At 43.8% G+C, this 17342-nt stretch overlaps 1 protein-coding gene across 2 annotated transcripts; it reads right to left on the reverse strand.

Moving 5' to 3' along the window:
• Window positions 1-487: 487 nt before the first annotated feature.
• On the reverse strand, window positions 488-17038 carry arrb2a (arrestin, beta 2a). Of its 2 annotated transcripts, XM_063203245.1 has the most exons (16): window positions 16769-17038; window positions 15557-15587; window positions 15344-15404; window positions 14904-14948; window positions 14049-14245; window positions 10919-10978; window positions 10335-10402; window positions 9610-9745; window positions 7057-7141; window positions 6289-6361; window positions 4877-5014; window positions 3582-3665; window positions 1972-1995; window positions 1424-1500; window positions 1216-1270; window positions 488-586 (listed from the first exon to the last, which is right to left on the reverse strand). In XM_063203245.1, exons 1-16 carry the CDS (start codon window positions 16789-16791, stop codon window positions 496-498), a joined length of 1248 nt encoding a protein of 415 aa, XP_063059315.1. In that variant the 5' UTR covers window positions 16792-17038; the 3' UTR covers window positions 488-495. The 2 variants fall into 2 exon arrangements, with proteins under 2 accessions (XP_063059315.1, XP_063059316.1); XM_063203246.1 differs by lacking the exon at window positions 1972-1995.
• Between the last annotated feature and the right edge of the window lie 304 nt (window positions 17039-17342).

Genomic DNA, 17342 nt, shown 5'->3' on the forward strand with positions numbered 1-17342 from the left:
CTATGCAGTTTGCCAAAAAAATTGAATTGAACAAACTTGCAGGGGATGGGGGAAAAAAAGCCAAACGGTCATTTGCACATTGGTGTGTCTCATCTTGTATCGTCACGTCAGGAAACGGATGCCTCACTTCATAATTGTGAAAACTCATCAGCACCTGTTGTTGTTCTCAAGTCGCAGCAATTCTGTCAAATGGGTCCCTATCAAATGTATGTACATGCAGCAGACAGAAGCTGCCATGTTTGAATACAACTAAAAAGGGGGGTAATTTGATCCGGCAAAAATGGGAAAATTAAGTTTTAAGTTTCAATCTCAAAGAGATTGCGTCTTCTTTCTGGTTATTACATATGAAAGATGGGTAGATGGCAGAAAGAAAAGCAGGAAAGAAAAGAGCAAGAAAGAATTCATGACATGAAAGAAAGAATAGCAAGCAATGGGGCTCACTGAAACAGAGAGAGAAAAAAGAAAAGGAAAGGAAAGGAAAGCGAGACTGGAGCTTTAGCAATCTTCATCCTTCTCATTCGCCACTCCTTTGAGCCTCAGTCGGGCGAAGTCTTCAAACACGAAGTCGTCATCTTGGGAGAAGCTACTGCAAAGCAAACAGAGAAACGTGATTAATGTCAACATCATCTGAGCAAAGGACAGAGGAACGCCTTACGCAGTGATAACAGCATACTGCAGGTGCTGCAATATTACAAGAGTAAGGGCGTATTCAGACCAGGGGCACATCCTTACCGGTGGCTACCACTCGGCGCTCTGACCAGTAGCTTCTATGTAGAAAGCCAGCCACTAGTAAGCACAAATCGGACCTACTACAGCTCCGTCATTTACATGACCTTTGAACCAGATAGGTCACTGGGGAGCCGGATATACAGTACACGAAGAAAGTAATCAGGCCGGGTAGCGTTCACCGCCTGGTTGAAAGCTTACTAGGGTAATTAAATTTACTAGATAGGCGCTTCCTTATTCTTTTTGCCTGCTACATAGGAATGCCTATTTAGTCAAAACCAAATAGTTTTTTTCCTTTTTCACCCATTTTGGTGCGGTTTGCTTTCAAATTTCCTATTTTAGTAAGTGGACCAAAGATTGTCAGCAAAGGCATGCACCCTGAGGTCGTTCAGATATTGGTTAGAAACGAATCGCAAGATATGTGCCTTACTGCCTGCACAGTATGAGCTTCCAGCATGACTGGTGTTCAAAATATCAAAATATACTTACTTTGTGTCAAACTCAATGAGGTTTGTGTCAATGGGAGGGTCGTTATCAGGAACAGCTGTTGAAATAACAGAAATGACAAAATAAAAACACAAAAAGTCCTCACATTTTCAAAGAAAGATACCACATGAAAGCATACGTACAAATCAGGAATGGTGGAAATAAGCAACAGCTCAGTCTTATCTGAGCGTGAGAGGGGGGGAGGTCTTACCTGAGGGTGGGCGTGAGAGGGGGAGGTCTGTGGGTTTGGGGTGCATCAGGACAAACGGCAGCTCCACGGACACGTCCCTGTGGTTGACAAACAAACAGCAATGATGAGGAGGAGGACAAACAACATCAACAATAACAATAGCAGTGCCCCCTTATCCATATTTTGTGTTGTTTGCTAGGAAGAGATTCCCATCAGCTTAGCCACTAGCACTTACTGTTTCACTCTATAAGCTATCAAAACAGATAAAACAAGCACCTAGCAACCACAACAGAAGAACCCAACGCATGGGAGACCCCCCTAAAAAGCTATGTGCCTTTTTTTGTTTGTTAATTATTGCTCGCACACCCACACGCACTCGCACACCCACACGCACTCGCACACCCACACGCACTCACACACCCACACGCACTCACACACCTACTCACACACGCGCGCAAGCACACATACACACACGGCGTACAGACCCACACGCTCACAGTTCATCCCCAAATGTCTCGGTTGAGGCCAGAGTAGATGCTTGGAAACAGATCACTCAGGTGTAAAATTACCTCTCCAACAATCCGCTTAAGAGCCTGAAGAACCCCAGCAGGAAGACAGATGACAGGGGAAGGGGAGGGAGGGAAGGGATGGGGGACGAGGAAGGAAGGAAGGAAGGGTAAGAGGTGAGGGTGGGGGGAGTAGGAGGGATACAGAAACACACAAACAGGAGGAAGAACGATCAAACACAAGACACACACAGGAGAGGGAGAAATGAAAATGGGATGAAGCCAAAACCAAAAAGGAAAAGGGCAGGCAAACTCAAAATGCAACCACATAGGCAGACAATAATACCACCTCCACCTCTTGTATTTATGTACTGTGTGCGTGTGTGTGTGTGTGCGCGTGTGCGTGTGAATGACTGAGGGTGAGTGGGGCCTAATATAGTAATGCACTACAGTGTGTTACAGCTCCATAGCCAGTCTTCCCTTCAGCCATACTGTAAGCTTCAGCACCACGGAGAGTTCTCAATCGAATCATACCCGCTCTATCATTTTAATGCACTGCCTTCGATCCACACTTATCTTCAATATAGCAACAATGTAGCAAGTTGCATGGCCGGATTAAACGCAAGGGCCAGCGGTACGGTGCCCAGGGGCACCACATTACACAAGCTTTACAAATATTGTTCATAAAGGGTGGCACCTAGGAGGTATAGTGGAGTGTATGTGTGTAGGTTCTCATTCTACAAGGCACCCAAAAAAGACGTGTGTGTTTGTGTGTTTGAGATAATTCTGCACACGTCATCCAATTATTATTTTGACTGGGGTGGATATAGAATGACAACATGCAGGGGAGGAATCAAGGTCTATGACCGCTGTATGACTGCAGCAGACAACCGAAAACAAATGTGCCTTTCCTACGTCAGAGAAGCCAGTCATTATGCAAGTGTTCTCGCCTCCTCTGAAATATAAACTGTCCGGCCCCTTTTTTAAATTCAAACACACACCACACAGTGACAGCGCTGTGATTTGGTATTTCGCCATGGCTAGGCGACATACACTAAAAGAGTAGAGCAAGGACGGGGTATTTTTAATCTCTTAAGTGACTGGCGAAGACTCCTTCCAACAGTGACTTCATCCGCTCCAGTGGCTACAGAGAGCGTGCATCATAGCCACTCCATTACACCCCACCTCTTACTGTACTTAGCCTGTGTACTTTGGAGCTCTTACGGTAGGAGAATAGAACAGTGTGTGTCCTATGTATGTTTGTGTGTGTGTGTGTGTGTGTGTGTGTGTTCATGTGCACATGGCAGCTATAGTGAGACTATGAGTCATCTTCTGTCCATACATTAGTGTGTGTGTGTGTGTGTGTCAGGGTTTGCCGTTGACATTTTTGCTCACCAGCCACAGTGGCTGGTGGTTTTCCTGAGTCACTAACCATTCAGCCTTTCTGTTTTAGTGTAATTTAGTTGTCAGCCAAGTTTTTTCAGCATTTGGCCTGTTGGCAATGTCAAGCCCTTGTTGTGTGTGTGTGTGTGTGTGTGTGTGTGTGTGTGTGTGTGTGTGTGTGTGTGTGTGTGTGTGTGATAGACGCCGGGAAATAATGGAGCATGAGAGAGGTGCAAGGAGTGCTTTTGGTTACGCATGCCGACCTTGAAAGTGAGCAGTGAAACACTTACCCTCCACGCGAAACCACCAGTTTGACCTTGACTCTGTAGGACACCAGGATCCCCAGGACCTCCTTGTTACTGACGTCCTTCACGCTGTGGGACCCACGCAGAAAACACAACAGTTGACAGTTACTACCAAGCCCTAAGTTTCACTTCTCAAATTAGACAAGCAAGCTATCTACCTGTAGATTAGTACATTCACTCGGGATAGGTGAGTATGCATTTTTATGTGCATTTCCACCGCCTCGATAGGGCATATTTATGGTAATGATACATCAGTTCTGTTGGCGGGTGGATAAAGGAAAGGGTGGTCTGTTTGATTGCAGCATACACAGGCTTTTTATGATCGCAACTTCTAAAGTTGGACACACCCTCCGGATCTCCCTCAGAGAAACTGACAAAAATCGAAGTTTATGTATATAACCACGGTTCTATGAGTTCCGGATGACCGCCAGAGGCGGTGCTTACAGCGCATGGATATCCATGTGCTGTAAGCACCGCCTCTGGCGGTCAGGAGGAACGATATAGAACTGAGAGAGCTGCATCCACGATAGCCAGGCTAGTCACACCCCCTTTAATGGCTATAGCTAACAATGCTGCTCAGCTCCAGGTATAGTTGCTACCGTCACAATAAGTGAAGCGAAACTACTTTACTTTCAAAACCACATGCCACTCCTCCCAATTCAGACATTTGTGGTTAAACGGCACCAGATAAAGAGATGAGTCACAGGCAAAATGTATGTACTTTTTTTCACACCACAGTTGCGGTAAATGGTTCAGATAACATCCCACTGAGACACGGTCACCATATAAGATAATGTACTACATGTTCCCAAATTGCCAGACTGTGTCCATAGTACTGCATTATTTTACTGGCCATTTCAACTATGAGGTATTGACGGTATTAAGGTATATGAGGTACTGACCATTTCAATGATTTTCATTGAAATTTCTCATCATAAATGAGAATTAATTGATAATTATTATTATTGTGCATCATTATGATTAACAGGGACATAAGGCAATGAAAGTGTTGGCCATACAGCTTGTCCTGTGTTGTGGTTCAGTGAGCTTACATGGCCTTCAGTTTTTCTAGTTCCAGACATGTAAAAGTTCTATCCTTTACCCAACATGTTTCCATGGTGTAACTTTTGTCTTCATCAAATAAAGACGGAAGTAACTCCGTCGAAACATGTCGGGTAAAGCATAAAAATGTACCATGTCTGAAACAAAAGAAAAGCTAAAGACTTGAATTGACAGTTAGACGTGATGAACGTAATGTATTTATTAAATGAGCAGCTTACATTGTGCTGGAGGCCAGGTTGGTGTCTTCATGCTTCAGTTTACCGTCCAGGGCAAGCCCCCGCTTCTCACGGTTGTTCGTGAGCGTGGGCGTCAGCGTGTACACCTTGCAGAAGGTGGAACTGGATGACACTTGGTCACTGGGGAGCAGGAGGGAGAGAAAAAAGAATTACGATTACGATCAACGAATAAAGGGGAGTTTACTTTAAAGTGTTATTGGCTGTTCTTAGGTTTGGACAGAAACAAGGTATTGGGGTTAACATGGACTCTTCAGTCAGAACACGGAATTGGTGCAACTTGATTTTATTTTTTCTGGACCCCTCAGTTGAAACTAGTGTTGATATTATTGAAACAAAACCTCAGCAATTTTTAACAGGAACACATTAGTCATGTTTTAATGAAGTCCGACTGCAGCAGGAAAAAAGAAGAACTTAATGTCTGACTATCACTTCCTAAAAGCAGCCCACAGAGATTTATGCAATTCCATCTTCTGGATCAAAGAGAGCTTCTGCCTTCACAGCGCTAACTCACTCTCCCTGAAAGCCCAAATACTATTAGGACCGTCCTCCCTCACCACCACCATCGATCACTTGGCTAGTAGTGCATTAGCTTTTATTTTGTTGCACATTTACAAATTTATTTTTTGGCAGTCAATGAAAGACTCAAATATAGTCTCACATCATATGTACTGTGTATAGAATAACACAGATCCATTTACTTCATTTTGGCAACAATTTGAATGAAAGACAGTTTTTGAAATTGAAAGAGAGTGGTGGGGGAAAACAATAGTGAGACTTTGAATAGAGTCAGCATTTCCTCCTTGTGTTGGCGATACTGAAACCCAACAGCTAAAACAAACACACGCCCTTCTCTTCTCTTCAGCAAGGTCCCACACAAGCATTTCTCTATCTGGCCTATTCACCAAAGAAACAGGAGCATTATTGTCTTGTCCATTTGGACGAGCTCAAGTCACTCAGTCAGTAGTCATGAAACACTGCTGGCCTTGCCTTTCCCCCCGCCCGCCACCACATGTACCAACAATGTACACTCACACAGCCATCATACATCTTTGGCATGGCTCTAAATTAACACAAGCCAACCGGCCAAACACTAGTGAATTTCCGGTTTGGCTGGTAGAAAAGACCAACTTTGACCCATTAGTGAGTGGGTTTGGCTTTGTAAGATTAACATCTACTACTAGCCATTTTGGCTGGTGGTGAAAAACATAGTAGTTAGTTAATTTAGGGCCCTGGTCTTTGGCGACGACAACATGGCTGCTTCATGCTGGGGGCTGTACACACAGTAGAACAGACACAGCGTATAGGCAGCTCAGAGCAGAAAACGGCGCATTGTGTGCTAATGATGGCTTAGCAGTTGACCTTTAGTAGGAATAAAAGGGGAAGTCGTAACTCACTCTGCCTCCTGCTGCGCCACTGGACATTTGTACTGCGCCGTACTGAACAGGCAGATATCAGCATACTGCCGGACTGAGGAGAGAGAGAGAGAGAGAGAGAGAGAGAGAGAGAGAGAGAGAGAGAGAGAGAGAGAGAGAGAGAGAGAGAGAGAGACACACACACACACAGACCGTTGTATTCATAAAGCACATTTAAAAACAGTGCAAGACTGACCAAAGTGCTGAACAGTGTATCAGAGAGAGAGAGAGAGAGAGAGAGAGAGAGAGAGAGAGAGAGAGAGAGAGAGAGAGAGAGAGAGAGAGAGTGTGTGTGTGTGTGTGTGTGAGTGAGTGAGTGAGTGAGCGAGAGAGAGGGAGTGTGTTTCCGTGAGCAACATGCATACCAAAGTTGTAAAGATTTGAGAGTTTAAAACACATAAAATAAATGTCATTTGATGTGTTTTTTGTTGTGTTCAACAGCTGTTGGTTTATAAGATGGCTTAAAGATGAATTGACAATGACCATAGCAATACAATGGGCTAAATTGGGTTTCAGGCACAATGGTTTGTCTGAAGTTCTTATAAAATGACATTTCATGGTTACAATATTTGATTACATTTTCAACATGTTTGGTCAGGATGAAAGGGAATGAAATGGCAAAAATAAAACAGTGGACTGTATGATTTTTATGTCCAGAAGATACATGCATATGCTAACAGCAGCATATATGCAAAAAAAAAATCTAATAAAAAAAAATCTTGTGTGTATCTACTAAGCAGGCTCACTCACCAGAGATTTTGACTCTTTTGACGGTCTTGGTTGAGTTGTTGGTGACGTGAACATTGACACTGATGGGTTCTCCATGGTAGTACAACTACGGACGGAAGATTCCAGTAAGTCACAGACACGCAGGAGACATGAATAAGTATCACATACACCAAGGTATACTCGATGCAAAAAAACCCCAAAAAAAACAGTGGTGCGTATTATCTGATGAACTTGTTGTAAACGTTGTATATACAGTGAGTCCAATATGTATTTGATCCCTTGCTGATTTTGTTGGTTTGCCTACTAACAAAGACATGATCAGTCAATAAATGTTATGATAATATGTATTCTAATATAGAGAGACAGAATATCAAAAAGAAAATCCAGAAATTAACTGAAGAGAATATATATTAATTTATTTCCGTTTCATCGAGCAAAATAAGTATTTGATCCCCTGCCAACTGATTACAGTTCCAGGCCCACAGACCAGATGGGCACTTCCGATCAACTTGTCATCTGAATTAAAGACACCTGTACATACTAACATGCATAAAAGACACATTGAATCAGCAGAATCAGCCCATAGTATGAGTGAATCAGTCACACTCCAACCTCACCAGCATGGGAAAGACCAAATAGTGGTCAAATGATATCAGGGACACGATTTTAGACCTGAACAAAGATTAAATGGGCTGCAAAGCCACAAGAAAGAGACTGGGTATTAATGACCCAGCTGTTGATGCATTTCTTCCAAAATGTGAGGAATACAAAATGACTATCCATCAGGCTGTCTGGGGTTCTATACAAGATTTGACCTTTTGTAGGGATTTGATAATCATGAGAACAGAAAGAAATCACCCTAGAGCTGTACGGGATGAACTAGGCAATGATATCAAAGCTACTGGGACCAAAATCACTGAGAAAACTACTGGTAGCACTTAATGCCACAGAGGTTTAAAAATCCTGTAGTGCACACATGGTACCTCTACTTCAAAAGGAACCTGTGCAGTCCCACCTGAGGTTTGCCAACGGACATCAGACTGGTTTAGGATATGATAAGGAGGTGCTGTAGTCAGATGAAACCAAAATCAAGCTGTTTGGCATTATCACAATTCAATGTGTTTTGAGAAAGAGTACTGCTGTCTATGATCCCAAGAACAACCTCCTCACCATCATGCATGAAAGTGGTATCATTATGGTTTGAGGTTGTTTGTCTGGCCAAGGCACAGGACAACTTCACACCAATGAATGGATGGAGGGAGACATGTAATGTGCAATCCTGAGTGCAAACGTCCTTCCCTCCACCACTACACTGATGGGTGGGCCATTGTTGGATCTCCCAACATGACAATAATACACAACATACAGTCAAAGCAACGAAGGAGTGGCTCAATAAGAAGCATATTAAAGTCGTGAAGTGGCCTAGACAGTCTCCAAATATTAACCCTATAGTAATTCTATGGAGAGAACTGAACCTCCCATTTGCCAAGCTACAGCCACAAACTATTAATGTTTTAGAGATAATGTGCAAAGAGAAATGGGCAAAAATTGTTTCTACTATATGCACAAACATTGTCATTAACTAAAAGAAGCATCTAACCTCAATGCTAGAAAACTAGGGCTTTGCCACAAAGCACTTTATCTTCTTTAGCTAGAGGGGTCAAATACTTATTACCCTAAATTAAATACAAATAAATTAAAATATATTATTTTAAGTTATTTTCTGGAATTTCTTTTTGATATTCTGTCTCTCCATGTTTGAATACATATTATCAGAAATTTATAGACTGCTCATGTCTTTATTAGTGGGCAAACGGGCAAAATCAGCAAGGGATCAAATACATATTGGACTCATTGTAAGGCATGTGGTCTGCATATAGACCGAGTAAATAAATGTCAATTCTGGTCGCATTTCCTGCTACAAACCAAAACATCAATGCCAGGCAACACTAGGGACTCAACATCGCAGAAAAAAACAGCCAATGCATATGTTTAAGTGCTGACCATATAACAAATCTGGACTCTGGCAGACACAACAGGACTTGCATATAGTGCCCGTCCCTGCAAAAACTAGGACAGCCTTAGAAATGTGTTTGTTCGCCGTTGTATGACGAGACTTTGAAAAAAAAAAAAAAAAGAAAAAGAAGAAAAAAATGGGTCAGTACATATGTATTTTTAGTCAGTAGCCTTTAGTCAGCATGCTCACAGTTTCAAGTAGAAAAGGTAAAATGTTGTGCAGAACAGCATCCCTCAGCTGTACTGCAAAGTTGTAATCAGCAACTTGGCATGAAAGAGAGTAAACAAAATGGGTCAGGCAGGCCTAATTTGTCTGAGTTGATCAAGTTTTGGTAAACAAGCACCATTTTAAAAGATGGATGGCATTGTCGATGGTCTGTAGACTCCGTTGAAGGTGAAGATTGCCCACATCCCAGGAAAAGGTGAAGAACAAAGGCTGACTAATTTTCAGAGTGAGGAGTCCGCACACTTAAAATCGAGCCATGTAAAAGAACAACAAAAGGGATTTGAAGTGTGCAGACTCCTCACTCTGAAAACTACTGTAGACACCGACCGTACCTCTTTATCGAGAGATGCCTCGAGGTGGAGCGAGCGATCGGACATGAGGAAACTCCTAGTGGTCTCCACCATGGGCTGGGGGCCCGGCTTCTCTGGGGCATACTGCACCTTACGGATCACTAACCGCACCGAATTCCTGCCAAGTGGAGAGAGAGAGAGAGAGAGAGAGTGAGAGAGAGAGAGAGAGTGAGTGAGTGAGTGAGTGAGCGAGAGTGAGAGAGCACACGCGAGAGAGAGACTACAGTTTTATTAGTAGGAGACTGTATGTCTTTTCCCCTGCACATTGCTTTAGCAACAATGATTTCATCATTCATGCTATTAAAGCATCATTTGATTTGTTTTGATTACACAGAGAGAGAGAGAGAGAGAGGGGCAAGAACACCAAATTCCAGTCACGAGTGTCTTCTTCTCTTTTCTTTTTTGGTGCGCATCTGAATGGATTGCACTGACAGATCGAGAACAACTTGACAAGAAAATATCAGTAAGAGAAGAGAGCAAGGTAAAATTGAGAGAGAGAGAGAGAGAGAGAGAGAGAGAGAGAGAGAGAGAGAGAGAGAGAGAGAGAGAGAGAGAGAGAGAGAGAGAGAGAGAGAGAGAGAGAGAGAGAATTAATAAATGGGCTAGGGAGAGAGAGATTGAGAGCAACGGAAAGAAAGAGAAGAAAAGAGCTAGAAATACTGTGTGTGTGTGTGTGTGTGTGTGTTGAGAGTGAATTTCCCCAGTACCTTTTGTGTATCTTCTCCTCCACAGATTTGGCACAGAACGCTCTGATCTCAAAATCAACTCCACAGGCCTGAGAAGAGGAGTGGAGTAGAGCAGAGCAGAACAGAAAACGAAACCACTGAATCATCCCTAATGCCCAGGAGTTTGCATAGGTAACAAGCACAGCGAGCCCCCGGGCTGCTGCGAGCATTTCAATCTAACTGGAGGACTAAAATTGTGTCTCAGAGAAAATCTTCACCACTGGGAATAGGGAGGGGATTAGTCACGACGTGGAGTCTAGGTCATCATGCATTTTTATTTTTTTTCAATAAAGCTTGCCCGGCATAGGCCATAATGTATTTTTATAAAAAGCTCGTCCGTCATGTGTTGTACATGTATAATAATAATGGAAAGGAGACTTAATGTCGTGGAAAGACTTAATGTCTGAAATTCGTGGGAATGTAAAAATAGGCACAGTCCTACATTCTCACAGGAAGTGAGATCTGAAGTCAGAAGTTTGTGTTTGCATGCGTGTGTGTGTGTGTGTGTGTGTGTGTGTGTGTGTGTGTGTGTGTGTGTGTGTGTGTGTGTGTGTGTGTGTACATACTTTTCCAGTGTCTTCAGGTCCAGGTTGCAGTGTGACGGAGCAGGGGAGATTTTGGGGAATCTGTCACGAAAGACATAGGATGTAGGATGAACAACAGCAGCACCAGACATATCACACACACGCGAGCATGCACACGCACACACACACGCGCACACACACAGCTTCCTCTTTGAGACTGATTTAAATCTGATCATCCAAATCACGAGGATGATGTGATGGGATCAGACTGCTCTGTAGAAAAACAAGACTTAGTAGTAGACTCCACGGTAATGTGTACCATATAGGGCTGGGCGATATGGAGAAAAAAAAATCTTGATATATATTGTCTATATCTCGATATACAATATATATCTCGAAATGTTCAATTCCCCCTAAAAGAGGCAAAAAACCACACACTGACATTATATGCTTGGCAAACCTGTCTGGGCTGCGGCTGTGCAGTCAGAAATTTGACAAATCGAAGTAACGGCATAGTGGAATCGGAGCATTCTCTTCCGGTATTTCTATTATTTCTAAGGTAACCGAGCCACAGACGGAAGGCAGAAGCGCGCTCTGGTGCAAGAGCAGCGTGGAGGAAGAGAATTTGCCTCTGGCAATCTCAGAATTTTAAACGTTTATCACTTATCTCGATACATTCGATATGCCAAAAACTACTTCGAGATGTTTCTCCTTCTCGATACATCTTAAATCTCGATATATTGCCCACCCCCTAGTACCATAAAACAAAACAAAAAAACAGCCGTGGTATGATTGTACACACTGAGCAGCCACACTGTACGGTACATGACATTCCACTACCATAGTAGTACCAACGCACTGCACGACAATAATTTAATTATTCATAACAACCCTTATCCTATGATCTCACAGCCCACACAGACATTATTTCGGGTGTACTGAGTTGATTACATTTCTTTAATTCACCCTGCTGCCTTCCTGACAAGTGTCTCTGTGAAAATAATGACTAAACTGGAAAGCTGGGAATTATGCGCCTTGTTGTTGTTTTTAAAGAAGCTTTAACAAAGTGCATTTGGATTGCTTACGTCACCGATAAAACAAGAGCTTGCTGTTCTATTCCGGCCACGCCCCCATTGAGGGAAACAGGAAATGAGCTTAAAACTGTGTGAAGTATGCAAGGTTAGAGGAACTATTTTGAAGCTGAACAGAAGTGGTTTCAGTGGTTCACTTTTTTTCCTATCATAACACCACTGAATATTATACCTCGAAGCAGAAATGAACAGATAGACAGTTCAGTGAAAGACAAAACAAAGCGACAGTGCAATGATATCACCAATAGTTTAGTCCCAAGAGTTCAGCTGTAGACAAATGGGCGTCCTGTTGGAGATTGGAGCTTCCAGGCAGGATGGGTGTGGGTATTAAAGACCTATTGTCACTTGTATATATGGCATATGTTATGAGGAAGGCAGAACGGCGAAACACGTCTGTGTAATAACAAAAGAAAGTTATTACTTTTCAATTTCACAATATTTTGGTCAGCACCTTAAAAAGAAGAAAAATCTGTTTGGACGAGGCCTGCTCCAACCTTTATGATCTTCCAGGCTCTAAAAATGAAGTCTGGACCCTGTTTCTCAACAGTGTCGTTGCTAACTAAGTTAGCGACTTACTTGGTTGCAATGCAATTTCCCATAGGCAACTTACTAAGTTGCTAACTAGTTAGCAACGACACTGTCGAGAAACAGGGTCCTGGTTGCTTACAACTAAATATTTGTGACCAAGATGACGCGGGTTCATGGGAATCCTCACAGCCAAACCACACGAGAGCTAGCTACAGCATACATGGTCACAAAAAAGACATGCACATCAAATGTCTTCGAGAGGTGCCAAATCGTGTTTTTCCCCTGGTCACACTACTGTACTTGATCACAGGAATCATAATTGTCTTATGTCCTTCATTTTAACTATTGAGAGACCCAGCAAACTAAACTAGCATGGAGCAGTTATACTAAGTTACTATCTCATGGAGGGTGACAAAGCTAATTCAAAAAGGCCCCATCACCCTGGGATGTGCATGTGTGTCTGAACTTGCAGTGAAACGAAATTGATGTGTGTGTGTGTGTGTGTGTGTGTGTGTGTGTGTGTGTGTGTGTGTGTGTGTGTGTGTGTGTGTGTGTGGTGTGTGACACCACAATGAAGTGAAAGGGATGTGTGTGTATGAGTGTACGTCTGTGTCAGTGTTCAGTCACGTTGAAGCAGAAGGGATGTACATGTGCACACATGTGTTTGTGTTTTAATAACTCGCGTTGAAGTGGAAGGGATGTGCGTGTGAGTGTTTGAGAGTGTGCGTGTGTGTGTGTGTGTATGTATTTAAACTCACAATGAAGTGGAAGGGGTGTGGGTGTGTATGTATGTGTGTGTATCTAAACTCACGGTGAAGTGGAAGGTGTGCGTGAGTGTGTGTGCGTGAGTGTGTGTGTGTGTGTGTGTGTGTGTGTATTTAAACTCACGGTGAAGTGGAAGGGGTGTGTGTGTGTGTGTGTGTGTGTGTGTGTGTGTGTGTGTGTGTGCGTGCGCAGTCTGCGCACATACCTAAACTCACGGTGAAGTGGAAGGGGTGTGTGTGTGTGTGTGTGTGTGTGTGTGTGTGTGTGTGTGTGCGTGTGCAGTCTGCGCACGTACCTAAACTCACGGTGAAGTGGAAGGTGTGTGTGTATCTAAACGGTGAAGTGGAAGTAGTGTGTGTGTGTGTGTGTGCGCGCGCGTAGTATCTTAATTCACGATGAAGTGGAAGTAGTGTGTGTGTGTGTGTGTGTGTGTGTGTGTGTGTGTGTGTGTGTGTGTGTGTGTGTGTGTGTGTGTGTGTGTGTGTGTGTGTGTGTGTGTGTGTGTGTGTGTGTGTAGTATCTAAATTCACAATGAAGTGGAAGGGATGTGTGTGTGTATCTAAACTCACGGTGAAGTGGAAGGGATGTGTGTGTGTGTGTGTGTGTGTGTGTGTGTGTGTGTATCTAAACTCACGGTGAAGTGGAAGGGGTGTGTGTGTGTGTGTGTGTGTGTGTGTGTGTGTGTGTGTGTGTGTATGTGTGTGTATCTAAACTCACGGTGAAGTGGAAGGGATGTGTGTGTGTGTGTGTGTGTGTGTGTGTGTATATGTGTGTGTATCTAAACTCACGGTGAAGTGGAAGGGGTGTGCGTGCTGTCCTAGTTTCCTCAGCAGCCGCTCCTGCAGGCGGCTGTTGGGTTTGCGCTCTTCCGGGATTGGCGGGAAGGCCTGGAACGTGGAGATGTACAGATCCTTCCGGAAGGACAGGCCAAGGACGTCCAGGTCCTCGCGGCCATAGCGGAACGCACAGGTGAGGGTCACAAACACTGCGGAAGACAGAAGGACAAGGTGGACGGACGGGCAGAATGAAAAAATGAGAGGGGGAAAAAAGGAAACGATACAGAGATTTTTGGACAGATGAATAGACGGGGAGAAAGGAAAAAGTTGAAATGTGTGAATGATCCAGAGATTTCCACATCACCAACTGCAGTAGTGGCCTACATTATTATGTGGAAATCTCTAAAAGTTTGAGCTATTTTTAATTGCCTTGTTTAATCTGACAAAATAGGGGAATCGATTGCTAAATCTGACAAAAAAGGAGAATAGAATGACGAGAGTTATTGTGGTTGGGCGTCTTCTACAGCTGTGCAAATGAAAACAACAATAAAGCCATTGTGTGCTTTGATTGAAATCAAAGTGCATGGGGCAAAAATAACAAACTATTATGCTCAGGTGGTAGAACCAGTCTGGTATCCGTTTGTAGAGAGCATTACAGGCTACTGTGACTCTACTCTACCATGCGTATGAGTCGACTATTCCTTAGATAGATCTACAAAAAGGCAGACAATTCCTAAGCAGAGTGCATGCACTGGGGAAAACCGTGGACTAGATTATTGTGCAGAGGCAGAGAATTGTGCAGAACATGTGCGGGAAAGCCTGGCTGGGAGGGAGGATATACATATAGGGAAAATAATAAATAAATACCTTTCCTGTCTTTCAGATATTCTGGGTCAACCAGGATCACACCATCTACAAGAGGGGATAACGCCAAAAGAGAGGAGAGGAGAGGAGGTACACCAGGGGGAGAGAGGAGAGGAGAGGAGGAGAGGAGAGGAGGTACACCAGGGGGAGAGAGGAGAGGACAGGTGGTAACGCCAGGGGGAGAGAGGAGAGGAAAGCAGAAGAGAGGAGAGGAGGACAAGAGAGAGGAGAGGAGAGGACGGGAGAGGAGAGGAGAGAGGAGAGGAGATAATGCCAGGGGGGAGAGGAGAGGAGAGGAGAGGAGAGAACGCCAGGGGGAGTGAGGAGAGGGGATGGGAGGCAGAAGACAAAACACAAATCATTAATTCAACTCCCGCTCCTCAGAACAACCTCTTCTGAATACGATTTTGATTTGGGAATCCCTGACAGCTGATCCAACTTGCCTACGGGGTCCACTTGATCCAGGTGGTCCACGAAATCTCTCTTACCCAGATACACTGTGACCTACAACAAGGAGACGAGTGCAGAGCATTTTAAGCCAATCCTTTTTTTTATTGTTGTTATTGTTGGCACGACAGACTAGACAGAGAAGTGGCACTTGACTTGAGAGTCATGTGTGTGTGACAGGGCGAGTCAGACCCTAATGACTGACTTACCTTACAGTTGGGGCTGGACTTCTTGAATACCCTGTGGCAACAAAGTGGACATGCACAAAATGAGTATGGAAAAGAATTAAAGCTGAAAACAATATTTGAGATAACCTGGCTTATAGCCCATGTCATTTTTCAATATGGTTCAGTGAATGACCATCTCTATCAAACACAATCCAATTCCCATAATTTCTTATATGGATAATAACCATATGTTTTATGGGTAAAACAATTACACAACGCCACTGCCTGGGTGCCACTGCACCTTACATTGAATAATACAGCACACAGCTGAAATTTGGCCAGAAATAGGACATGACTCATTTCTTCCCATTTATTTCGACATTATAGCGGACGTGTTCATGTCCACATTATGAATCAACAGTTATGGCATGTTTAAAGCTGAGGGGAGTTGTCTGCTTTCTGTGAACAACTGTCTTCTCAATATTAGGCTACATTTCATAGTCATCACTCCAGACAGCAACCAAATCCCTTTCAAACACACAACACGCACACAGTCAGTCAAGGAGCAGATGTGGGCTTTCTGCTGCTGTCGACCTCAAAATGGCAAAACGTTCAACTCCTCATGTTTACGATGGATTTCTCCGACACAACACCGTTACAGAAAACAGGATCGTGACTTTTCCCGAGGTTTAATCTCCTGGTTCACAAGACAACAGCATGGATATTGCGCCCACTTCGGCGCTGATTTTATAAACGTGTAACAACGCATAGAGGTGGCCTTGATCAACTCAATGCAACATACACGCGCGATAATTGGCAGGGACGTGCAGCGAGCGAGCGAGCCCAGAGCTGCAACAGAATACATTAGTTCTAGCGACACTGTCTTCTCTTCGGAGATAAATGCTTTGATATTGCTAAGTTAACTTAGCCAGCTAGCTCCTTATCAAAACAAGGCTCTTGATCATCGTGCTAGCAAACACATACAATGATGGAAAGCTGGAGAAATAGGACGAGCTAGCATTTAGGTCGCAATATTGAATGGCTCCGGTGATAGTGCACAAATAGGAGCTCCGCAATGCCCGATAATCCTGATTTGTCTTTTTGCAATCACAGCTGGCTGCATACGACACAGGGGCACAGCAGCTGCGGTCGTTACCGTTCAACTTACTGATCATTCACGTCTCAAGAAGCTAGCAACCAACGCACACATAGCCACATTATATGTTGACGCTACTGCAATGAGCTATCATTTACCTGGTCCCCGCCTTGTCCCCCATCTCCAGGGTAGCTTACAGCTGTGAGCTTATCGAGTTCTTGGCCAGTCCGTTTGTATCTTTCAAAAAAGAACACTGCATCCAATCCACCTATTTTGAGTTAGTAGCTCTCTGCCTCCTCGGTGTTTCTTCCAGAGCGTGCTACCCCCACACGTCCCTTCCTTCGCTCGCTCCTCCTCCACAACATGACTGCTGCCTGCTCTACTGAAAATCAGTTTGGGTGGCCCTCTAGTTTCTGCGCTGTGCAATGTGATGCAGCTCCCCGACTCACCGCTGTGCGCTTTTGTTTGGGCGCATTTGGCAACATTTCAAGACTTGAAAGACTCGAAACACACGTTCCGTTTGTTAATACCGCGACACGCGCACTTTGAAACAGCTGTGAAGTGTTCCATGGCAGTCCAATACCATTTGCGCAGTTCTGATGGCACTTAATGAAAAGCAAAATAAAGCAAATACCATGCCCAAGTTGTGCGTCAACTGTGCGCCAAATATTCCTCTAGCAAACATAATATCACATAGGCAATGACAAGCATTTTACAAGCATTTACTTTAAA

Source organism: Engraulis encrasicolus, chromosome 7 (genome assembly GCF_034702125.1).
Source record: "Engraulis encrasicolus isolate BLACKSEA-1 chromosome 7, IST_EnEncr_1.0, whole genome shotgun sequence".
NCBI classification, from domain to species: Eukaryota; Metazoa; Chordata; class Actinopteri; order Clupeiformes; family Engraulidae; genus Engraulis; species Engraulis encrasicolus.